At 43.5% G+C, this 25485-nt stretch overlaps 1 protein-coding gene, 1 long non-coding RNA gene and 1 pseudogene across 2 annotated transcripts; 1 reads left to right on the forward strand and 2 right to left on the reverse strand.

The window, feature by feature from the left end:
* Window positions 1–2106: 2106 nt before the first annotated feature.
* On the reverse strand, window positions 2107–6317 carry LOC120973772 (uncharacterized). Its single transcript, XR_005769187.3, has 3 exons — window positions 6166–6317; window positions 5947–6079; window positions 2107–2625 (listed from the first exon to the last, which is right to left on the reverse strand). It is a non-coding gene; the product is annotated as an uncharacterized lncRNA (long non-coding RNA).
* Window positions 6318–6729: 412 nt separating this feature from the next.
* Window positions 6730–24444, reverse strand: LOC109744988 (G-type lectin S-receptor-like serine/threonine-protein kinase B120; annotated as a pseudogene).
* On the forward strand, window positions 23625–25250 carry LOC120974708 (uncharacterized). Its single transcript, XM_073509638.1, has 3 exons — window positions 23625–24760; window positions 24853–24921; window positions 25019–25250. Exons 1-3 carry the CDS (start codon window positions 24617–24619, stop codon window positions 25154–25156), a joined length of 351 nt encoding a protein of 116 aa, XP_073365739.1. The 5' UTR covers window positions 23625–24616; the 3' UTR covers window positions 25157–25250.
* Window positions 25251–25485: the final 235 nt, after the last annotated feature.

Here is a 25485-nt window from a genome sequence, read left to right on the forward strand (position 1 = left end):
ATGTGGTCATTACCTGGTTAGGAACTCATGCAAGTTTCCGTTAGGGGTATCCAATATGGTGCGAGAGTAGTGTGGTGTAGCCAATATTACATAATTCGACACCATTCATAAAATTTTATGAATAATTCAATTTGCCCACAATGGATGAATACTTATTGACTTGTAAAAGTGCAATTGGGCACTTAACCTATGTTTTTGTATTTATGACGATGTACTATTGGGACTAGTGAAGGCCGCTAAATGTTTGAATATGTTTTAGTTCAATGCATGCATAGTGATGTGGATTAATGATCATTGAAAATTAAAGTGCTCAAGAAGGACTTCAGGAAGGCTAGCTAGTTTAGTCATAATTATTTCTTGAGTATCGAGGATCATTGAGAGGCAAAGGACAACATCAAGTCATGAGCAAGGCAACTCATTTCCCATGACCTAAAGTCCAAATCCAAAAGCTACAAAAGTGCAACTTTTAGTTGGTCGGAGTCTCCGGGTAGGCACATGAGGTTTAGGAGAAGGGGTGTTTTTGTAGCTAAAGAATTTGGGGTTTTCTCTTGCTACTCACGAGCTGGAGCCGGGGTATCCGACAATTTCTCTGGGTGCTTGCGGGCTCCTCTGGAGTATCATGGCAACTTGCTAGAGTCTTTGTCCCGCTTTTACACAGACCAGCAACATATTCTTAACGGGTCCACACCCCAGCATTTCCAACCCGAACATAAAGCAGCAAAAAGGAGAAAAGCACCCAACGTTAGAGCCAAGCTTTCCTATGTCCACTAAGCTAGAGCTAACAAAGGGATGAAAGGACCAAAATGAAATGACAAAATACACACCGGAAAAGAACTAATATTACACTTATAATTCCACTAAAGAGTTCAGTTCCCCTATAGGTTCAACTACAACTGAACCTAGCTCCGCCGCCGCCGCCAGGTCCCCCTCGCCCCCTCCCTCGCTTCGCCGTCGCTGGAGGGGCCGCCGGCGAAGTCCGCGCGTGCCCCAGGGAAGGTGGCGGCGGGGCGTTTCCCCTCTTCGCGGCGTTGCGCGCGCATGCGCTGCCTGCGTCGCCTCGGGCGCGGGTGAGATGCAGGGCCGCGGGAGTGGCTTCAGCGCAGGGAGAGGCCGGATCCTGGCCGGATCTAGCTTCTCCGCCCCGTTGGCCGCCCTCGATGGGGCTCGGTGGCTTCGTTCCGGCGGCCAGCGAGGGCTGGATCCCGGGGCGGCGGCCCGGGACGGCGGAGGATGTGTCGGCGGCTGTGGACTCGCGACGGGCGACGCGGCGGCCGCGGTGGTGGACGATCCGTGCACAAGACGCTTGATGGAGGCCATTGGAACAGATCTGGGTGAAGACCTGCTCGCGGCTGCTGCCGAGGCCGGCGATGGCGGCACTATTCGGTGCCGTTCCCTTGTTGAAGGCATCGCTGTTGAGAAGTTCCAGGCCACTATCTGCTACCTCCGGGGAAAACCCTAGATCAATAGATTGGATGACGGCGGCATTATTGTGTCATTTCCCTCTTGTGGCGTCATTCTTGGAGGTGTACACTTGCTCGAGGGACCAGTGGACGGAATAATTGGTGGAGCCGTGATTCATCCTGCACATTAATGGTGGCGTTTCTCGGCGGCGTGGCGTAGTGGAGACTCAGCGCCCGATGTGTGGTGAGGGACTGGACTCGCGCAGGAGGGTGACGTTATCAGGCGTCGTGGTGTCGTCGATGGCAGAGAGGCCGGGCAAGGTGGTGCAGCAGTACAACACTGAAGATGGATTGGTGGCAGGTGGCTGCGGCGGCCTCATACCCGGCAGGCGTCCTGGTTGAGGAGTGCGCCGGACTGGTAGGTGCCCCATACCCGGCAGGCGTCCTGGTTGGGACCTCAGGTCTTAGATGTTTAGATTTGGCTGCGATGTCTGTTTGGTATTAGGCCCAGACTATCAGCGCCCCTTCATCAATTGGATAGGAGTAGCGACAGTTATTGCTTAGACGGTGGCTTTAGTCTTACTGTTGTATGACTTTGTAAGGTCTTGTGAGAATAATTAATAAAGTGGCCGTATGCATCGCCCAAATGCAGAGGCCGGGGGTCTCCTCCTTTTCTAAAAAAAAAACTAAAGAGTTCAGTTTAATATCCACCGAAAAATGCACTGTAAAAATCTTTATGTCCACTAAGAATTACAATGTAAAATCCACTAAAATTACACTAAGATTTGCACTGTAAATACCGCTAAAAATATACTAACAATCCAAATAATTTGTACTAAATAATTACACTAAGCATTTAAGTGGAAATCCACTAAGAAAAACACTGTAAATCCAGTAGGAACTGCAGTGTAAATCCACTTAGAATTACACTGTAAATCTACTTAGAATTACAGTGAAATCCACTAAAAACCACTGTAAATACAGTAGGAATTATAGTGTAAATCCACTTAGAATTACACTGGAATCCACTAAGAAAAACACTGTAAGTCCAGTAGGAATTACACCATAAATCCATTAAGAAAATGCACCATAAACACACCAGCAGAGAGGGCAATTCCTCCATGATCTGGGACACAAATCTGGCTGGAGATGCAGAAAAAACACAGGTAAACACCCAACTCTTATGCATTCACTCCTCCAAGATCTCTCTCCTACCTCATGACATCTGAAAGAAAAACAAGCTCTCTGTGAGGATCATTCACATATGTTGAAGAGCACAACTTAACAGAAAAAGATTAGAACACAGGCAGAAAAGATAGCATGAAGCAGGAGAAACCCTAGAAACAACTAGACTATGAACACACAAACTACTAGTCTATGGTCACAGGAATAACACCTTGGAACACTACATTCTGAAAACTAGTTGCAAAATTAGTGCTGTGAAATTCGCAGCTATAGCCACAACACTGGGCCAAAAAGAAGTTTGGGGATGAGAGGGGGCATGTTCAGGAAGCTATGAATTCCATTTAGGAAAAACTTGTTCAAACAAAAAGAGTAGTACTGCTGTAATTTCAGAAACTTTGATGCTGAGAAACTGTGCATTGTTCAGATACTTTTGATCATGTTTAGACACTTGTATCTGTGAACCTATGACTGTATTTTAGACATGGCAGATTAGATTTCAGTATAAAGCTGTGAATACATGACTGTATTTTAGAAACAATGGTACTGTACAAAGTTATAGTTCAAATTACTATGATCTGATACTAGTTCACAATGACTAATCTGCCATGAAAATTAACAGTGAAAATAAATGATCACAAAAAAGACTGAGGACAATCAGGTTAAGCACTGACACTAGTTGACACTAACAAAAGAAACTATATACTGAAATCAAATTATTGTGACTTGTTTGATCAATTTACTCTGACCTTCTCTATGTAATTACTCTGCATCCTACCTTGTAAATTACAAGCTCTGATTTGCACATAAATAGAAGAAATCAGAAACTTGTGTCTGAAGAGACTACTAGAATTGACACAAATAACTCTGGTTTCAGAGACAAAACTGTACAAAAATCCTTGCCAATGACTTGCAACATGCTTTACTGCATTTCTGATCTACTTGTTGCACCCTACATATGCATAAACATACATACATGCAAAAAAGGACAAATGGGGACAGCAGAAATGCTCTTGTTTATTCTACAACACTTCATTACTTATACTTTCTGAAAACATTGAGTGCAGGTGCCTGCAATCGAATCAGATGCAATGGAATATAGCATCAAAGGGCAGTCACCGTATCTCGAAGAGAGTATGACAAATGGACTATTCAAAAGGGGAGTGGGGGCTAAATTCAGTGCAACAAGCTTCCTAAGAGAGTATGACAGGCTAATAGAAGTCATTCATGACAGGGAGCAAGAATGTGATCACTTGTCTAGAAGCAAAAAGGATGCACACAAGAAGTTCTGGTCCAAATACAGTTTAGAAAGACAAGTGCATGAGCTCTACAATATTCGCATCTTCAGGAAGTTCCAAAAGAAAATGGAAGATACAACGAGGCTGCATGTGTTTGAGCTTGAAAAAGGAAAAAACCTACATGGTTTATCAAGCTGAGACCTAGCATTCGAAAGGAACTAAGAAGAAGAAAGTTCCTAGTACAGATAGATTTGATGCAAGAGAAGTACTCATGCATGATGCATCTGCTGCGCATTTCACAAGGATGGAATCCTATCCTGACACATACTCAGAGTGTTGATCCAATTGAACGTAGAGAGGATACCAGACAAGTATATCATAGACAGATGGAGGAAAAATGATCACATGATACACTCAACCAAGCCTCCTCCCATTTTTGATGGAAACTCAACACTGATGTACAATGTGCTGCAAAGGAAACTCGTCTATGTGGCTTCTCTGAACAATTTACACTACCATCAGGCGAAATAACAAGGGGTCCCTGCCCACAAGCCTTACATGACATAAATGTGATAAAAAAATTTACAGTAGAATTACACTGCAATTTAGCTTGGAAAAATACAGTACATAGACTGCAGGAACAAAAATTCAGGTTAATTACACTTAACACACAGGTTAAACACTGAGTGTAATTACATTGCAAATTACACTGAATTTACAGTGTAATTACACTGCAATTTAGACTGCAAGATTTTAGTACATAGACTGTAACTACAAAAAAATAGGTTAATTACACTGAAAATTACAGTGTATTTACATTGCAAATTAGACTTGAAAGTTTCAGTGCATAGACTGTAAGTACAAAAATTCAGGTTAGTTACACATAATAAACAGATTAAAGTGTAATTACACTGCATGTTAGACCGAAAAATTCCAGTACATAGACTGTAAGTACAAAAATTACAGGTTAGCTACACTAATTTATAGTGTAAATTAATGGTGGGGTTAAGCCCTTGTTCAGTTTAACACAGATTGGAGGTTCCAAGAAACAAAATTACAGTGAGAGAAGTCTATATACCTGAACCAACAGTAAAAAATATCACTGTAAATTTGAACTGAAAACAACATTTGTGCTAATACATTTACACTAGACTAAAAAATGAAACTATACTGAAAATCCACTCAAAATTACACTAGAAATTACAGTCCGAAACACTGAAACTACAACAGAATTTTTTTTCAGACCAACACGTACACATCACGAGACTCAACCGACTAGGAGATTCAACATTTGCATGCCTACATCTATCATCATTAAATTATTTTCTCTATGTACTGAAAAATTCAGTTAATGTACCACCATGTAAACAAAAGTATAAAACAATGGAAGCACACAATTCAGTTAAATGTACCACCATCTACACTGTAAGTTACACAGAGATATCAGTGAAATTTAAATAGAGATATCACTATAGTACAGACCAAACAACTGTTGCTTAATTGAAGAAATTCAGTCCAGAATAAAACCTAAATAATACATTTACACTTGCCATTTACAGTGAAAAACCAGTGTAAGATAGACTACTATAGACTGAAACTATAGTAGAGATATCACTGTAAAATTAAACCAAACATTACACTTACAATGGCCATTCACTAGCCAAACAGCTGTTACTTAATTACAGTGAAATCCACTCAAAATTATACTGCAGTAGTACAGACCAAATAACTATTACTTCACTGAAGAAATTCAGTCCAGAATCAAACAACAGGTGAAAAGCGGAGTAACCATACATCCACATCAGAAATTACACTAGAAAACCACAAATGTACATTAAAAACAGGCTAGACCAGACAAACATCAAGCTACCACACTAGCAGCCGCCAATGGATCAACACCGCCAATTCAAAGCCCGCCACAGGAAAACTACATCTACATTCGGAAGAAGAAATCAAAATAGACAAGAGGGATCCACCGCTAAATTTACATGTGCAACAAAAAACACCACACACGACAAATGCAAGCAGACGAATACAACAAGACAATCAACCAGATCTAGCAAATCGCACAGAAAAATGAAAGGGAAAATGAAAAAGGGGGGAGGGGGTGCTTGCAAACCAACAACCTCAGGTAGGGGACGGGGGGAGAGACGCAGGGCTTGCGGACCACCACGAAAGAAGGAGCGTCACGAATCAAACGACCCGAGAAGAAACCGCAGCCAAATCGCCATGGCGTCGACTTGGCCTCTCCCGCTCTCCCTGACAAGAACAAAGGTGAATCAAATCAGAGCGCGAGCTTGGAGATAAGCAACCAGGAGAGGAGGGGGAAGAACCGCGGGCCTGACCACCAAAGCGCCTCGAGAGATCAGCGAGTGAGGCCTCCAACCGAAATCGCCATGCCTCTCTGCCTCCGAGCTCTCGCCGCTAGAAATGGGGAATGATCCAGTCAAAGGCAGCTACAGGGGGAGAAAGGAAAAATTCAAAATAAAAGGGACATGTCGACCAGGAGACGCGACCCGCGATATTAACGGGTCTCCCGGAACAGTGCGCGGGCCCGATAACAACCAAAAACAACCCGCGCGCTGGGGAAGGAAAGAAGTGCACGAGTCTCAACAGAGGGATCGAACGAACGAGAAAACGGATGAAAGCGAATTGTTTTCATCCGGATCCGGATGAAAATTAGCAATCCCGTTTATCAACAGAACAAAAGGTACTATACATTTAGTACGGCATATTGAGTTGCAGGGCATGGGTAGGGATGAGGACGGTTCCCCCTCTGTTATTCACAACTTTTCTCATATAATAAACTCATACGGAGTACAAGTAATTGTAAATAACCACATAAAAAATCAGTTTACGGAGAGCAAGCCATAAAGTATACAATTAAGTTGTACTAAGATCTGCATATACTAACGGCCATCAACTGTTGTGATACTCACTGCATTCGTTGCATTCGTAGAGTTTGTTGTAATCTCCCTTCCTTCTTCGCCTGCACAAGTACTTAGAGCAAAGTATGCAGGTTGCTTTGGAGCTAGAAGCGGTGTGGTTTCGTTCTCTAACATGAACATAACCGATGACATAAGTGGCCTATCCCTAGCACGGTCCTGAACACACAAGAGTCCCACATGAATACAACGCAGAACTTCATGAACTCGGCAACTTGCAACAAAGGAAGAGTCCACAAGTTCAATTGCGTTTCCATCTTCCCACAATCTCCATGCCTGAGCAATAGAATGAGGTCAACATCAAGTTACTAACTGTTCTGCTGGGAAAGTGGGGAGGTGGAGATTGAAAATATCTTATAATCATACTTACATAAGTGATAAGGCTAGAAAAGTTTGTTACGAGCTGAGGTGAATTGATCTTCAAGCCTCTGACAATCTCTAAGAGAAGAACACCGAAGCTATATGTGTCTGATTTTACAGAAAAAGCACCTCCCATCGCATATTCAGGTGACATGTAACCACTTTTTAAACATTAAACAAGTCAAGGAATCCGCAAAATGAATTATAACAAACCATAAAATAGCAATGTCGAGGGTTTGTTGGTTAACAATTACTTACTATGTGCCAACGACCCGGGTAGTGTTTGCTTGGTTTTGGTTTGTAGCGAAAATTCTTGCCATACCAAAATCTGAAATTTTGGGAGTCATTTCCGTGTCCAACAAGATGTTGCTTGGTTTGAGATCCCTGTGAATTATTGTTAATCTTGAATCTTGATGGAGATAAAGAAGACCTCTTGCTATCCCTTTAATTAATTTGAACCGTGTTGACCAATCAAGCACATGTTTCCGCGAAGCATCTTTCATGTTTAATATGAGATGAAGCTTGTCAACATGAATATCGCTTTGGTTAATTTAAAGAACTTTTTGATGTGCATTCAATAAAAGAAAGAAGGGATATACCGAAAAGAAAAACATCCAAGCTTTTGTTAGGTAAGTATTCGTAGATCAGTAACTTCTCATCTTCATGAATGCACGATCCAAGAAGTCTGACTAGGTTCTTGTGCTGCAGCTTCGCAATTAGAATTACTTCATTTTTGAACTCCACTATACCTTGTCCGGAACTCTGACTAAGCCTCTTTACAGCAACCTCATTTCCACCTTCCAGTGTGCCCTACATGAGCGCATTCTTTTCACTTGAGCAAGTTGAAAACCGACCTTTTTTTACTTCTAAAGTCACCCTTTCATGGGTTTTGTGCACGAGTAGGTAGATGGTATGACACCAAAGACCAATAAGGATACGCTCTGCAGGTTATCATTTCCACAACTGTTTTATTTAACAAAAAGTATACTTTAGCCCCTTTTAATTCTGATCCCACGAGATATTATTCAAATCTGAAGAAAAAAATCTGTTATGCCCTTGAAAACCACGCTGATTTTGGACTATGTGGCATCAACATGGACATATATTTCAGTAATTACATATTACTAATAGGCTATCTTCACTAGCCAATTTCTCTCAACATGTCAACTGAACATGCAACCATGCATAGGAAACAGCCGACCTCAACATGCAACCGTGCATGAAAAAATGCTCCATTCTATTATGCTACTTATTTTCAATAACCCAATCCTATATAGTATTACTAAATAGGTGATCCCCACTAACCTATTTCTCAATAATTTTATAGTTAGATAAAAATGATTCAAGAGTCAAGGGTGTTTTAGGAGTCAGACAACGATTGAAGTGTAAAATATGTTTGTTTGGTCTTCTGTCAAAACACATTCTAATCACCACTATCTATTACCTTGTAAACGTTGCCAAAACCTCCCCGTCCAAGTAAGTTGGAATCAGCGAAAAAATTTGTTGCTTAAAGGATGTCTCCATAGCTAACAAATGGAAATTCTGTATGTTTGCCTTCGAGATTGTTGAATGTGCTAAAGTATCCATGCGACAGTCTCTTCTGCTTTTCCTTCTTTCGCAATTTGCCTGCTTGTTAGGACATCAATTATTTTTCTTAACATTTACACTTGTGTCATATGTAAAATAAGAGGACATTTGTTACTCTACCTCTGTATTTGCACATCCAGACAAGGCCTAGGCATGTTAGTACCAACAGGCATGCTGTAATTAGGATTGTAATCTTTACTAAACTGATCTCCTTGTCAACTGCATAAATGCAACAAACCAAAAATTTGGAATTTACATGCATAAATGCCATGGTGGGTCTGTGGAACTACACCAAGTGCGTAGACTAACACAATTTAGCTAACTGCGCTACCGCAGCTTGTGGTAAATTAAAAATTTGATCTTGCAAACATGCTCCTGTAGAAACTACCGCTCCAAACTAAATAATTATTTGGCTAGTGTCAGTTTGCAGTAACTGGCTATTTCCTTATGGACAAGCTAAGACATGAAATCTGAAAAGAAATGTAAACGCATTCAAAACTGAATGCTCGACGTAATTGAAAAGCATATCTATTGCATTTGTAAATAATGTTGAAACGAATTGCCAGTTTGTTAAAAAGGATGTTCCATATTACTTTCTCATGTTACTGAAAAGGTGACGTTTTGGATATGGAATTTCAAAATTTTAGTTGTTGATACCATTCAAAAAATTTAGATTAGGTACTTCAAAATTATATGCCTAAATTTTCTCCAGACATTACTTCTATAGTAATGTAATCTTGTTGGGTTTAGTACATATGTTAAAGTAGGAAACAATGTTCACATTTAGATTACCATGTCATCATTCAAAATATCATGTCGATGTGATGGGAAAATTAGATGGACACACTTGAATAATTAGTCATAAGCAGTACTGTCATATAACTAATGCAACATTTTATAATCTGGGTATTTTCATGAGAAATCATATGTCCAGAGGCTCACTTTGTGAATATTGGTGTTAATTTGAAGAGTTCATGCTATTTACATGGGAAGAAAGGAGGACATGGAACAATACCAGGAGAATCAGCAAGCCGTAAGTACAGGCTCTCACCGCCTGTGGTTGCCTTCCCAATGTCGACAAGCTCCCCTGACCAAACCAAGCACCTTGACGGGTCAGCCATGGCAATGGCCCCGTTGCTCAAGTTAGCATAAGTGTAAGCTGTGCATGAGCAGTTGCTCCTGCACTCAGACTCGCACTCATCTAAGCTTCTGTTGTGTAGATGCAAGAACTTGTCAGGAACATTCATCCCAGGCAAGGCCATGAAACGACTTTGATTGCCGCATTTCAACGCTTGCTTTCTCCGGCATCCATTAGAAAAGTTTGCATCATCGACAGTCTCAAACCCCTCAAGACAATGGCAAGCCGGGACCGTTTGAGTCAAGTCACAGTAACTGAATGGGCCACACGAGGCATAGAGCTCGCATGCGGCAGTGGGCCATCCACCGCTGAGTGCCCATGATGACGAGTGATTCTTCCATGCTAGAGATTTGTATTTACCAGTGTAGTCAAGCGTGATGCGTGTGTACACCGAGTTGTCGGAGATTGCGTACGTGAAGTAGAACTCGTCTCCAGAGTTTACAATCATCTGGTAAAGGATGGAGCTGGTGTTGGTTAGATATGCGCCACCGGACACTGACACACCGTTCCAAACAGCACGGCAGTATGGCCTAGTTTTGTTCCAAATGACAAGCTGAAGGTCTGGGGCGCTAGGATCGCCGCTGTATGAGAAGTCCCCAGAAGATGGATCATCCGGCCCCTTCCAAGCAACAAGCCGTGTGACGACCTGTGCCTTGTGGCTCACCAAAAACCTCATGCCTGCAAGGATTGTGTCGGTTGGGTGATCAAAACTCTGCCATATGTCAGTGTCACTTGGCAACCGGAGAACAAAGTTCCCAGAGTTGCTTAGCTCTGCGTAAGCTCCTGGCGCTCCAGCAGTGTTATTGCTTGGTGTCATCCAAATATTGTGGCCCCCGGAGTCAGACAATACCATTTGAGAGTTGTTGGTGGTGATGAGCTTCGCGGACAAAGTGTTGGTGATTGGGTTGTCTCCACTAGTAGAAAAAGGGTCATCTGTCCCGGTTGGTAAGGGCCTTTTGTCCCGGTTGTTGAACTGGGACTAAAGGGTTTTTACTAATGCCCTAGCCCTTTAGTCCCGGTTCTTACACGAATCGGGACAGATGGGCCTCCACGTGGCCGGTGCGGCGAGCCCAGGCAGGAGGGCCTTTGGTCCCGGTTGGTGGCACTAACCGGGACCAATAGGCATCCACGCGTCAGCATTTCAGGGGCTGGGGTTTTTGTTTTTTTTTAAAGGGGGAGTTGGGGGTTATATTAGGTGTTTCATATATTGTGTTAGCTAGCTAATTAATAGAGAGAAGTGTCCTCTCTTATCTCCGTGCTTGGTCGACGCTACGTACTATATACGTATAGAGAGGACTAGACACGCTAACTAGTAAGCAAATGAAGGAAACAGAAGATCGTCATGAACATATATATATATATATGCATACAGAGAGAAGTGATATCGACCACCTCTCCTTCTCCGAGAGATTGGTCGAACAACAAGTTCTTGTATATCTATCCGACACTACCGGCTACATATATACAATAATTATCTCTTACAATATAATCTCCTAATTATATATGAACACATGGTCCACATAGTATTCTCCGTTTTCAGCGATCACGTGGTCAAGGAAGAATGCCGTCAATTCCTCTTGAATTGCTCGCATACGATCTGGTGGTAGGAGTTCATCCCGCATCTGAAAGATCTAATTTGAAGAAGGGGTCAATACATATATATATATGAATAAATGAAACTCAACACAAATGATGGTAATAAAATAAAATTGTGAATATTATTGCTTACGCACTTCATATTGTTCGTCAGAGTAGCCCCGCTCACAGGTCGTGTAGCGGATGGACTCGCAAACGTAATATCCACAGAAATCATTCCCTTGTTCCTGCCACAATCACTTTACAAGAAATAGAGGTCAATCAAACTGATAAGCAAGCATGTTAAATGGTATTGATGAAACTAGCGCTTGAATCACTAGGAGATGCGCAGAACATGCTACTATAGTACTTACTTTCGGGTGTCTAAATTGCAGCTTCTTCGGTAGTCCCGGAGCTTTTTTGGTGAATTTTCTCCAAACCCTGCCAGACAAAGAAAACAATTACTTGATATCAGGAAATGAACAAAGTTGCTGATATGGTGGATAATGATCGATTTAACTTACTTCTCGAGCATTTGAGTCATGTCCGCATAGTCCTGGGATCTTTTCGTCTCGAGTCTAAGATGGTTACTAGTCCCTGCTCAAGCTTAATCTCTAGGAGAATATAGTGGAAACTGCGCACGCATGCATAAGTCATCAATTACATTACTATAACCTGGACTAATAAGGGAAACCGAATATGCACAAAACAGTAACACTCACTTGAAGTTGTAAGGAAAGAGTATTATATCTTTGTTTTCATTTATTACCAACGATCGTAGCAAGTTGGCCTCGGTATTTTCGGCATGATATTTAACCTCAGTTGCATCTATGAGATTTGTGTTAATGAATCCAATATCACCGATTTGTCTTTTCTTCAATTCGGCGATCTTCAATCTGCATAATATAGTGAGGATAATTATAAATACATGCAATGAAAGAGCTGACCTATATAGTGAGACTTAATGACAGAAGTAGTAGTACTTACAGACAGTAGCAAGTGATCGTTGATTTATCGAGGGCCTTTTGATTGAAAAACTGGAAGAACTCCTCAAATGGAACATTCAACAGTTCAATTCCAACGAGGTCATGCTCATCTTTAACTCTCAGCGTCAAAGTATTCCTCCCCCCAGACTCTCTGTAGGTTTTCATGTACCAATCATGTAATCTTCGCATCATCGTTGTTAGAGATCTTTCATCTTTGACGAGAGGCTTCCCGTAATGGTATTTGTGTTCGTCCACCTCCAAGAAATCATAATGTACATCGTCGGATAGGTAATCTCCAAGATTGCTATAACCGGGCACCATCCTCGGATCATTAGCGACATCGTCGCTAGACACCTTGAGCAGGGGGCACGATTGGTTCGCTTGTTCGCCGAGCTGGGCAATTTTTTTCCCAGCTCGTCGTTCTTTTAACCTTTGATCACTGACAGTACTTCCCGACCGCTCCGCTTCGACAAATGTCTTTGCAATAATGTGCTTATAGTTGCCTTTCGGCGGAGACTTTGGTGGTTTTGTCAGGGCAGCCAGAGTGCGCTTCGCTTTCACCGGATCTACCTTCTCCTTCGGAGGTGGATATTTCTTTGCTTTCACCCCTTCAAAGAAGTTCGTCACTTCGGCTCGCACGATCTTCGTGGTTTCCTCCTCGATCCTCTCGTATGGTAACTTCTCTGGAGTCTTCAGAGAAGGACCGAATCTGTATTACCTCCCGCCTCTGGCTGTACTGCTAGACGCCGGCAGAGCAGACGGAGCGGCTGCGGCTGTCTTCTTTCCTTGCTTACGAGGCGGAGGAGAAGGACTACGACGCGCCGGAGCAGCCGGAGCGGCGGCGGGTCTGTTCCGCCCTTGCTGACGAGGCGGAGAAGGAGGAGGTTGGCTGCTCGGGCGCGCCGGCGCAGGCGGAGAAGGAGGTGGAGTGCCGCCACCCGCCGGAGAAGGAGGCTGAGTGCCCTAATCACTCGCCGGAGGAGGAGGCGGAGTGCCGCCATGCACCGGAGAAGGAGGCTGAGTGCCCTGATCACTCGCCGGAGGAGGAGGCGGAGTGCCCTTACTCGCCGGAGGAGGAGGAGGAGGCGGAGGCGTCCAGTTCGGAAGGTTGATGAGCTCCTTCCGCCATAGGCATGGAGTCTTCAGAGCAGAACCCAGCCGAGTCTCCCCTTCACCGGTAGGGTGGTCAAACTGGAGGTCCTCAAATCCCCCCGTTATTTCGTCCACCGTCACCCTAGCATATCCTTCTGGAATCGGACGATAGTGAAAAGTTGCGCTGGGTTCAGGAGGTCGAACAGAGCCGACAGCCGCCTTGACTTTGAAGTTCTGCCATTGCGTCATAAGGTGGCAATGTTGAGACTCCATGATAGCATCCACGGAGTAGCTAGCAGTAGCCGTCAAGACATGCTCCGGCTGAAGCAGCTTGGTGGAAGCCACACTGCTTCTCCGCTGAGACGGCGGGGTAGCTTCGGGGGTAGTTTCGGTAGGTCGCTTGCTGCAAGCTACGTCTCGTTCCTCTAGCGCTTGAACCCTTTCGTGCAGCTTCTGAATTTGGGTCTGCTCCACTTTTTTCCTCCTCTCCTGGCATTTGTAACCGCCTGCGTCCGAAAAACCAGCCTTCCACGGAACGGATCCTGGCGTGCCCCGTGTCCGTCCAGGGTGCTCAGGATTCCCGAGGGCCATTGTGAGCTCGTCGTTCTCTCTGTCTGGAACAAACGTCCCTTGCTACGCTGCATCGATATAGTGCTGAAGCCTCTTGACTGGTATTCTCATTTGCTCGTCCGTCCAAACGCACTTCCCTGATACAGGGTCCAAGGTTTCGCCAGCCCCGAAGAACCAAGTCCGGCAACGGTCTGGCGAGTTCATTGTCTCTGGTTCGATCCCTTTATCAAGCAGATCATTTTCAGCCTTGGCCCACTTAGGCCGGGCTTTGAGGTAGCCACCTGACCCCGTGCGATGGTGAAGCTTCTTCTTCGCAACCTTTTTCTTATTTGTCGCTGACAACTTCTTAGTCTTTTCCGATGTCTTGTGGGCCACAAATGCGGGCCAGTGATCTCTGATCTTCTCATATTTGCCGATGAATTCTAGTGTCTCTTCTTTGTCGACAAACGTTTTCAGCTCAATGTTCCACCTCCTGAATAGGTCTGCCATCTTCTTAAGAGCATGAGACTTGATTAATTGCTCTTTAACTGGCTTCTTCGGATCCTCCTCTGGCGGTAGGGTGAAATTTGCCTTCAGCTCAGTCCAAAGATCATCTTTCTGCATATCATTGACATAAGACACCTCAGGGTCTTCCTTCTTAGGCTTATACCATTGGTGGATGCTGATCGGGATCTTGTCCCTAACAAGAACCCCGCACTAAGTAGCAAATGCTTCCTTTGTCCGGATGGGTTTAATCGGTTGGCCGTCGCGCGCGATTGCTGTGATATCAAACCTTTCATTCGAGCGCAACTTTCTCTTCGGGCCTCGTCTCTTTACCGAAGTTGTGCTTGATCCGGAGGGCTAGAAAAAAGAAGAAAGACGAGAGTTAATTAATATGTGTACATACCAAAACAATGAATACATCAATTAGCTAGTCAGCACATGCTTAACTAATATATTTACCTGGCCGGACTCTGTTCGGTCACCGGAGCCGTCACCACGGGCTCCTTCTTGCACCAGCATTGGGTCACCGGAGCCATCATAATCTTGTCTTTCCTCCTCCACTCTTTGATCACCGTAGCCTGCTTCTTCATCCTGTTCTTCCAGACATCACCTCCAGCTAAGATTATGTCCCCCAACACCTCTTCTGCTTCCTCGTCTCGTCCGTGCTCCATTGTTTCTGCAAATATTACAACATGGCAATTATTACACAAACATGACAGCAGGTGGATATATTAGTGCAAACGTAGACCTAGCTTATTCCGGGTTTGGGGTGGCCTCGACAACGCTTCAAAGGTAGGGGCGCGGCGGGAGGGGGTAGGAGACCGACATCGTTTTTTCTAGGGTTTGGGTGTCCTCGAGAGTTTTGGTCGAGCGAGAGGGCCGGGGGGTGCTCCCGTGGTATAAGTTATCACGGTCAAAGTTATCCGGGAGGGGGTTATATCGACAACGACGACATACATACATGGGAAAATAATGTTATCAGGGAGGGGGTAGGTCGAACCCCCCCCTCGTGTTGAAGTTATCGGGACACGGGGTATATCGAGAACGACATATCCGATAAAAAATAAGAAGACAAAGAAGAAATAAAAAGAGGAGAAGAAGATATAAATAGAGGAGAAGATTGAAGAAAAAAAGAAGAAAAAAAGAGGAGTAGAAGAAAGGAATAGAGGAGAAGAAGATTGAAGACATTATTCTATTTTCTCTTCTTCTCCTCTATTCCTAATATTCTATTTTCTCTTCTTCTCCTCTATTACTTTCTTCTTCTCCTCTTCTTTTTCTTCTTTTTTCTTCTTCTTATTTTCCTTTTTCCTCTCCTTCTTTTTCTTCTTCTTCATTATCTTCCTAGCTAGATATATAATACTTTTCTAAAAATGTAACTTTTGCATATATAAAACTTTTTCTTCTTCTTCCTTCTTCCTTCTCTTCCTTCTTTTCCTAAATATATAAAACTTTTCTAAAAATGAAACTAACCTAAAATGTACTAAATCAGAGAACATATATAGATAAAACTAACCTAAAATGTACCCAAATGTACTAAAGGGGGGCATTGGTACCGGTTAGTGCCACGAACCGGTACCAATGCACCCCTTTAGTATCGGTTGGTGCCACCAACCGGGACCAAAGGCCTTGTGCTGCTGCGCCCGCGTCGAAAGTTTAGTCCCACCTCGCTAGTTGAGAGGGGCGCGCAGTGGTTTATAAGCCCCACTGCCGCTCCCCTCTCGAGCTCCTCTCCATTGCAGGCTTACGAGCCTAATTGTCACTGCTATGCCTGATGGGCCTACTGGGCCTTCTGCGGGCTTGAATCCTGGCCCATCGATGGGTTTCTAGTCGTATTCAGGCCGTGGTGGCCCAGTAGGTGGCATATTTTTTATTTTTTTGCCTGTTTTTGTGTTTTCTTTTTTGCTTTATTTATTTTGTTTTGTTTCTACTTACAACAAAAAACTTATTTATTTTATTTTATTTTGTTTCTAATTACTTATTTATTTTACTTTATGATAATTCTTTTTACTTTATGAAAATTCTTTTTGCTTTCAATGATTTTGAACAGAAAATACTTCGATAATTTTAGTTGCATCAATTTTATATAATTTTAGTTTCAATAATACTAGAGGTTGCTTATAATGTTTTGAACAGAAAATACTTTGATAATTTTAGTTTCATAAATTTTATTTATGTTATTGAAGTTTATTTTATTTTGTTTCTACTTATATATTTTATTAAAGTTTATATTGTTTTGTTTCTAATTACTTATTTATTTTATTTGTTATTTTTCATGTACCATTTTTCATGCATTTACTGGTTATTTTGAGCTATAAGACCCTAAAATTGAAAAAGCATTTCAAATGAACTCTGAAAAGGGTGAAAGTTGGCATGGTATCATCATTTCATCCACATAGCACGTGCAAGAAAGTTGAGAGGGTTACGGCAAAAACTGGATGCACTTCGTGTACAAAACGGACAATCTCTTTTGAAGTATCAGAATTTCATACGGAAACTCGTCTGTTACAAAGGTATTTCATTTTTAAAACTTATTTGAACTTATGACTTTTTGTGTGTTCAAAATGCACCATTCAAAGCCACATCATCAATTTTCAACCCTTTCTGACTTCATTTGTTATTTTTCATGCATTTATTGATTATTTTGAACTATAAGACCCTGAAATTGAAAAGAATTTCAAATGAACTCTGAAAAGGTTGAAATTTGGCATGGTATCATCATTTCATCCACATAGCATGTGCAAGAAAGTTGAGAGGGTTACGGCAAAAACTGGATGCACTTCGTGTACAAAACGGACAATGGTATCATACTCGTCTGTTACAAAGTTGGCATGGTATCATCATAATAGTTGCGGGAGAAAGTCTTTACTTTTTCTTCGCTTGTGTCATTTGCTTATTGCGCCGTAACCGTGAATAATCTTCATCGTTTATCAGGATGCTTGGGTCAGCCTTGACTTTGAAGGGAGAAATTTCATGAAACTTTTCATAATCTTCAGACATGTCTGTCTTGCCCTCCACTCCCACGATGTCTCTTTTTCCTGAAATAACTATGTGGCGCTTTGGCTCATCGTATGATGTATTCGCTTCCTTATCTTTTCTTTTTCTCGGTTTGGTAGACATGTCCTTCACATAGATAACCTGTGCCACATCATTGGCTAGGACAAACGGTTCATCAGTGTACCCAAGATTTTTCAGATCCACTGTTGTCATTCCGTACTGTGGGTCTACCTGTACCCCGCCTCCTGACAGATTGACCCATTTGCACTTAAACAAAGGGACCTTAAAATCATGTCCGTAGTCAAGTTCCCATATGTACACTATGTAACCATAATATGTGTTCTTTCCCCTCTCGGTTGCTGCATCAAAGCGGACACCGCTGTTTTGGTTGGTGCTCTTTTGACTTGGGCGATCGTGTAAAATGTATTCTCATTTATCTCGTATCCTTTGTAAGTCAATATAGTCAAAGATGGTCCCCTGGACAACGAGTACAGCTCATCACAAACAGTGTTGTCACCTCTGAGACGTGTTTCCAACCAACTGCTGAAAGTCCTGATGTGTTCACATGTAATCCAGTCGTCGCACTGCTCCGGGTGTTTGGAGTGCAGACTATTCTTGTGTTCATCGACATACGGGGTCACCAAGGTAGAGTTCTGTAGAACTGTGTAGTGTGCTTGAGACCAAGAATGCCCGTCCCTGCATATTATTGAGTCCGCTCCTAGCGTGTCTTTTCCAGTCAGTCTCCCCTCATACCGTGATTTAGGGAGACCTATCTTCTTAAGGCCAGAAATGAAGTCAACACAAAACCCAATGACATCCTCTGTTTGATGGCCCATGGAGATGCTTCCTTCTGGCCTAGCGCGGTTACGGACATATTTCTTTAGGACTCCCAGGAACCTCTCAAAGGAGAACATATTGTGTAGAAATACGGGCCCCAGAATGGCAATCTCATCGACTAGATGAACTAGGACGTGCGTCATGATATTGAAGAAGGATGGTGGGAACACCAGCTCGAAACTGACAGACATTGCGCCACATCACTCCTTAGTCTTGGTATGATTTCTGGATCGATCACCTCCTGAGAGATTGCATTGAGAAATGCACATAGCTTCACAATGGCTAATCGGACGTTTTCCGGTAGAAGCCCCCTCAATGCAACCGGAAGTAGTTGCGTCATAATCACGTGGCAGTCATGAGACTTTAGGTTCTAGAAATTTTTCTCTGGCATATTTATTATTCCCTTTATATTCAACGAGAAGCCAGTCGGGACCTTCATACTGAGCAGGCATTCAAAGAAGATTTCTTTCTCTTCTTTCGTAAGAGCGTAGCTGACAGGACCTTCATACTGCTTCGGAGGCATGCCGTCTTTTTCGTGCAAACGTTGCAGGTCCTCCCGTGCCTCAGGTGTATCTTTTGTCTTCCCATACACGCCCAAGAAGCCTAGCAGGTTCACGCAAAGGTTCTTCGTCACGTGCATCACGTCGATTGAAGAGCGGACCTCTAGGCTTTTCCAGTAGGGTAGGTCCCAAAATATAGATTTCTTCTTCCACATGGGTGCGTGTCCCTCAGCGTCATTCGGAACAGCTAGTCCGCCGGGGCCCTTTTCAAAGATTACGTGTAAATCATTGACCATAGCAAGTACGTGATCACCGGTACGCATGGTGGGCTTCTTCCGGTGATATGCCTCGCCTTTGAAATTCTTGCCTTTCTTTCGACATTGATGGTTGGCCGGAAGAAATCGACAATGGCCCAGGTACACATTCTTTCTGCATTTGTCCAGGTATATACTTTCAGTGGCATCTAAACAGTGCGTGCATGCGTGGTATCCCTTGTTTGTCTGTCTTGAAAGGTTACTGAGAGCGGGCCAATCGTTGATGGTTACAAACAGCAACGCGTGCAGATTAAATTCCTCCTGTTTGTGCTCATCCCACGTACGTACACCGTTTCCATTCCACAGCTGTAAAAGTTCTTCAACTAATGGCCTTAGGTACACATCAATGTCGTTGTCGGGTTGCTTAGGGCCTTGGATGAGAACTGGCATCATAATGAACTTCCGCTTCATGCACATCCAAGGAGGAAGGTTATACATACATAGAGTCACGGGCCAGGTGCTGTGATTGCTGCTCTGCTCCCCGAAAGGATTAATGCCATCCGCGCTTAAACCAAACCATACGTTCCTTGGGTCAGCTGCAAACTCAGCCCAGTACTTTCTCTCGATTTTTCTCCACTGCGACCCGTCAGCGGGTGCTCTCAACTTCCCGTCTTTCTTACGGTCCTCACTGTGCCATCGCATCAACTTGGAATGCTCTTCGTTTCTGAAGAGACGTTTCAACCGTGGTATTATAGGAGCATACCACATCACCTTCGCAGGAACCCTCTTCCTGGGGGGCTCGCCGTCAACATCACCAGGCTCGAGTTAGATTATGCAGCGAACTAAGATGCCAGATAGGAAATAATCTCACTCAGTTCGGATGTTGAGTCCACTATTCATGGTATAATCCCTGAGTATCTCACTGTAGCTGCGCAATCAGATGCCAGCCTTGATGGCGGTTTCAGAAAGGAAAAAAAATCGAAGTCAGTGCTTGAGGAGATGAAATAAAAAGGCTCAACAAAGTCCAGATTATTACCTGCTTAAATTTACACGTTTTCTAATCATGCACTATGTTTTATCTCTCTTTTTCAAGCAATTCTGTTATTTAATTTCTGGTACCAGATGCACTGGGGCGCAGCACTCAGATGTACACCTCTTATTATTATTATTGATCAACAATCTTTTGCATGGTGAATTCGCTAACAACAATTAAATAAACTTAATCCAGTGTACTCTTTTTTATCTTTAATGCAGGTCTTAATGCAACACACATGTGCCAGTTAACAATACAGTTTTGTTGTTTTTTCCAAGTGAAGTCAATGTTAGTACTAAATCTAACTGTTAAACTTGTCAACAATGCTTCTGCATGACATGCTACATCATATACACGCGTTGCTGCGGTAATTTATGCTTATAAATTTGCTAAAATTAAAAAACACATGACTATATAAAATGGATAGCTCTTGGTTGTGGATGGCAGCGAAAATGACTATATAGAGCCCCTTAATGTGAAAAGAAATGGCATTGATAATGTGTCATTGTTGCCGAGTTCAACTGCAAGCACCAATATACTATATCTAAGTATGCCAAAATATTTATACTGCTAGGTATTCAAGGCAAGGAAATCAACCATGAAACAATAGAAACTTATAGGATAATTAAGAGAGCTTGTTACGTGAGAAACACACCCAAATAACACTCTCACCAACAAATTACTTGAACATTTGTTACTTTGCTCCTTTGGATGTTGCCTACCACGTCTTTGCTTTTCTGGTTTGTTGTACTAACTTCCTGTGTATAAAACAACTTGATAATGAGAAAGAAGCACATCTCTAACATTTACGTATATTAACATGTATGATTACAGAAATCATGCTTGTATAGGAAAAGACTCTTTCGCGGCCGAGCGGTCTAGCGAGCGAATCCCTTCTTATGGCAACATCATCGTAGGAAGGAAGACCCACCACCTGGGATCGATAAGCCAAGTCAAGAGGCCTTCACGTGAACAACTAATCACTCCCCCCCCCCCCCCCCATTTTCAGGGGGGCCCGCCCGAATTTTCCTTCTATCAGATCTAATCACACGCCCCTCTTGATTTTCAGGGGTGCCTGCCCGAATTTTCCTTTTATCTTAACTAATCATGCCGCCTAATCCTCATCCCCAGTTTCCTAATGGGACTGTCGGAAACCGAGTGCTGGGACGCGCGAGCGCGCATTAGCTTGTACAATATGTTTTAGCTTCTTATTACATGAAACAATATCCTTTAAATCACAGATTTAAAATTATGACTAAAACATAACATATGTAGAAACAACATTATGGAGATGGGATTATTCTTTGATTACATTATAAAGATTTCACTGGTCCACCTCACTTGCAGCCTGTTTGAATTTTCATTAACTACCTTGTCGACATGACAAAACAAAGATCTGCACAAACAACATGAGAGTGGGTGACTTAATTTGAGTAGACAACATGTCGGTATTACTACTCAAATCAAAACAAATAGTCAAAGAATAATCAAAGTTTAAATCATCCAAACAAATCTATATATCCAACCAGCAAAAAAGAAGTGTGTGACAATGAGAATGCCTACGATGCGGGCGACGGCTGGATCGTGTGTAAGGGATGGCGACCTGCTCACTCGCCAGTGCAACGGGGAGGAGAGAGTGCATCATGTGATAGCTAATAAGGCATGCAGGGTTCAGATAGAGTAACATGCAAATTAAGAGATTTCAAGCAAATGGGATTCAGATATCTACTTCACTCAAAATCATCAGATCGTTGATTACCTTAACCGTCCTTACAGCCAGCTAGTTATACCTTCAGCACAATGTAGAATCAAAAGTAGTACTGACTCTTTTTTAATTAGGCTGCTCCCCCGGAGTCCTCCCAATGTCCAGGTAAACTTTCCCATCAGCGTCCATAAACTGCAAAAAAAAAAATTAAAAAAATTACACATACATACTCTAGCATAATATAAATTCACTTGAACAAAATAACTGCACACCATCTCCTTGTAGAAAGTTTTTTACGTCTGATACATGACGTTATGATCCTTGATTTAGTAGAATAGGAACCCATTGCAAAGATACCAGCTGGAGTGGTATACTCTTCAGCCTTATAGGTGTATAAAGGCTCTTGCCGATGGTTGAATGTCCGGAGCGTCACCATCTTTTTTCTCAATTACAAAACGAAACAGGGTTATCTACAGATAACATATAGCCTAGCTCGCAGTCAATGAACTAATTTCTTACTGAACATCTAATTAAGTAGGAAGAAGGAGCAGGTACCATGGATTTTTTCTTGCGAACGGCGACGGGTCGTCTCCCGCTTCGCCTCACGGCCAGATGCTGACGGATAGCACTTTCTTGGACGCTCTGTCCCTGCAAATTTTAGGTGGGATAGCTCATCGGCGGCGGCGTGTAGGAGCGCCTGCAACTCCACGTCCACGGCCAGTGCCTCATCATAGGGGCGGTTGTGGAGATGCCATCCATGGTGCTCGGTGGGGTGTTGCTCCAGCGTGACGCCGGCGCTGGGAAGGAAGAAGATGCAGCCGCCTCATGGTGGCGGCGTGGGCTCCAATTCGTCCCGTCTCCGGAAGGAGATGGGCAGTAAAATTCCTTGACAGGTGATGAAGCCGGATGCTCGCATGCCACCATCCGTTTCATCTGTATTTATGATGGGGAGATCGGGGGATTGGCAGGGAGGGATGGAAGGAGAAGAGAATGGCCCATCAATTGGGGAAGTTGAAAAGGAAAGGAGGTGCGTGTTCTAGGGAGGCGAGGAGACGACAGAGGAGCCAACAGGAGGGTCGCGGGGCACGGGGGCATCAACACTTACGCTACAGATCTGAGCCACCTGTGATCAATCAAACGGTTGGAAAAAATTATGATGACGTGGATGCATGAGAGCGCAGAGAAATCAGGTAGTGGGGAGCTCCTATTGAGATATAGTAGATTCCCTCATGCCAGTACAAAAATGTTGGCCGTGTTGACTGCGTATAGACGATTTATGCGTTCATGAAGCTGATACTCAAACCTCACACTCAACAGACGAACACTTGGGGTTGACTGGCGATAAATTTGAGGGAAGTGAAATATATCACATTAACAAAGTTCACTAAATTCTTGATAACTATTCTGAATAAGACTCTGGAGTTTTGAATGGTCGAATCTTGTGTTGTGTAGTAGATGAGGCCATGAGGGAATCAGGCCTAGCAATTTCTCCATAAGGCTTGACACACAGGGACCTTGAGAGTTTTGTGACTATGAAGATGGCCGTATTGAATTGTTGTTCCTCCTTTTCCACAAAAGGTGGATTTTATTGGTTCAAAATGGCCATCTTCGGAACCAATAAAATGCGCCACCACTGGCCTCAGGGTGCGCTGCGGCCACGTTCCTTGGGCTGGTTGGGACGGTGAGGCGCTGGTACTCCGGTAAGCGTCTCCCATGGTCCAGCCTCCTCGTCCATGTGTCGGCCTCGAGCCTTGCTCCGGTGCACCCCCCTAACTCAATTTCCTAGGGGTATTCTTGACCCCCGCCATCTATTTTTTCTCCGGCCCGCCGCTGCCCATATCCAAGCCCCGTAGCCCATATCCAAGCCCCGTATAACCCGTATGACCCATACGTATGTATACGGTGACATCCCGAAAAAAAGGATGACACGACCCCACGACCAGGTAGGACCTGCCAACGGCCGATCCATCAATCACGCAGCTCAATCAATCACGCAGCTCCATCATTCACGCAGCTCCTCCATCATTCTGGTGAGTTTCTGTAGGAATATCGGCGGCAGCGATCTTATCACCGGCGATCTCGTCCGAGAGCGCGCGCGGCACCGTCGTCAACCTCCAGCGCTCGCAGGTACCGCATCCCGTTTCCCCACGTTTGTCTCGCTCGCGGCAGCATCAAACGAACTGCCGCTGTTTTCGTCGTAGTGGTTAACCTAGCGGGCGGGCAACCTAGCTTTCTGGCAGTCCAGGCCATCACAGATCTTGTTCTGGTAGTGCTGCTCGTCGTGATATACACAGTGATCACGCGGGCTAAAGTGGGTTTCTTCTTTCTAGGGTTAACCTAGCGTCGGTTGCCGTCGGTTGTGTGCACGACGGCTCCGTTATTTGATGCGGCGGCTTACCTAGGTATCCGGCGATCCAAAATAATCACGACTGGTGCCGTGGGCTAGGAATCCGGCGGCGCATGTTATCACGGGTAGCGCTGCTTCTCGTGATCCAAAGTGATCACGTACTGGATTCGTGGGACGTACCTTAACGCCGCTTGGTGTGGAGAGGGGGGAGGATCCATGGGCGATCAGAGGTCGTTGGCGTCGGTTGTGTGCACGATCTGAACGCCCTCGGTTGGGGCGCTCTCCGATTGGTGTAGTTTATTTAACATCCGTGATCGTGCGCTAGGTGTTGTATATGTCAGCATTGATAATGTTTGCACATGTGATGATACATATTAATTGTTATAGGAAATGGCGGACGATGAGTTAACTGATATGATGTATGACATGGAGTTTGGAGAACTGATGAAAGACTGGATAGAAGATTGGTCAGATGATGAAAATTCAGATCGTGGAGATAGGTCAGAGAATGGGAACGTATTGGAAGATCTTAATGTGAGTGGCATTATCATGTTGTAATTTTTTGGTGGCATCCGACAATATTATATTTTGAAAATTTATAGATGGATGAACATGATGATGGTCAGGAAAACAATGAGCATGATGATGGTGAGGAAAACAACTCGGAGATCTCGAATGAAGATTACATTAGTCAGGTATGGAAGTGGAATTTTTTGTTGGCATGCATGCAAATTGAATTAATCCTGGAATATTATATGATAAGTACTTATGTATTTGTGTTATATTTTTCAGCTCATTTCCGAATGTCATAATGCGTACGACTATTACGGTGAATCCGACGCGGAGACAGGCCTTGATGTCGAATCATTAGCTGCACCTGATTCTGGGGAGTCACAATCGTCGGTCATCATGAGTGAGGTATGTATGTAATCAATGTTGTATGGAAGTAATGTTATACCATAGAAAACTGTTTTCATGGCTATGTTATGATTGTGTAGGTGACAGAAGTTGAGGGGAAAAAGAATGTCCAAGATACTGCTAGTATAGATGATAAGAGGGATATGTTCATGCAGATAATACAAATGACTTTTACGTCTCACGAGGCTGCGTATGATTTCTACAACATCTATGCTAGAGATAATGGTTTCAGCATTAGAAAGAATAGGGTCAGGTATAGCAAAACCGAGTCACGTCATATGCGTTATAGGCGGTTTGTTTGTTCCAGACAAGGAAAACGTGACAGCAGGTTGCTAACCGAG

The sequence above is a fragment of the Aegilops tauschii genome, chromosome 2, assembly GCF_002575655.3.
Source record: "Aegilops tauschii subsp. strangulata cultivar AL8/78 chromosome 2, Aet v6.0, whole genome shotgun sequence".
Lineage (NCBI taxonomy): Eukaryota > Viridiplantae > Streptophyta > Magnoliopsida > Poales > Poaceae > Aegilops > Aegilops tauschii.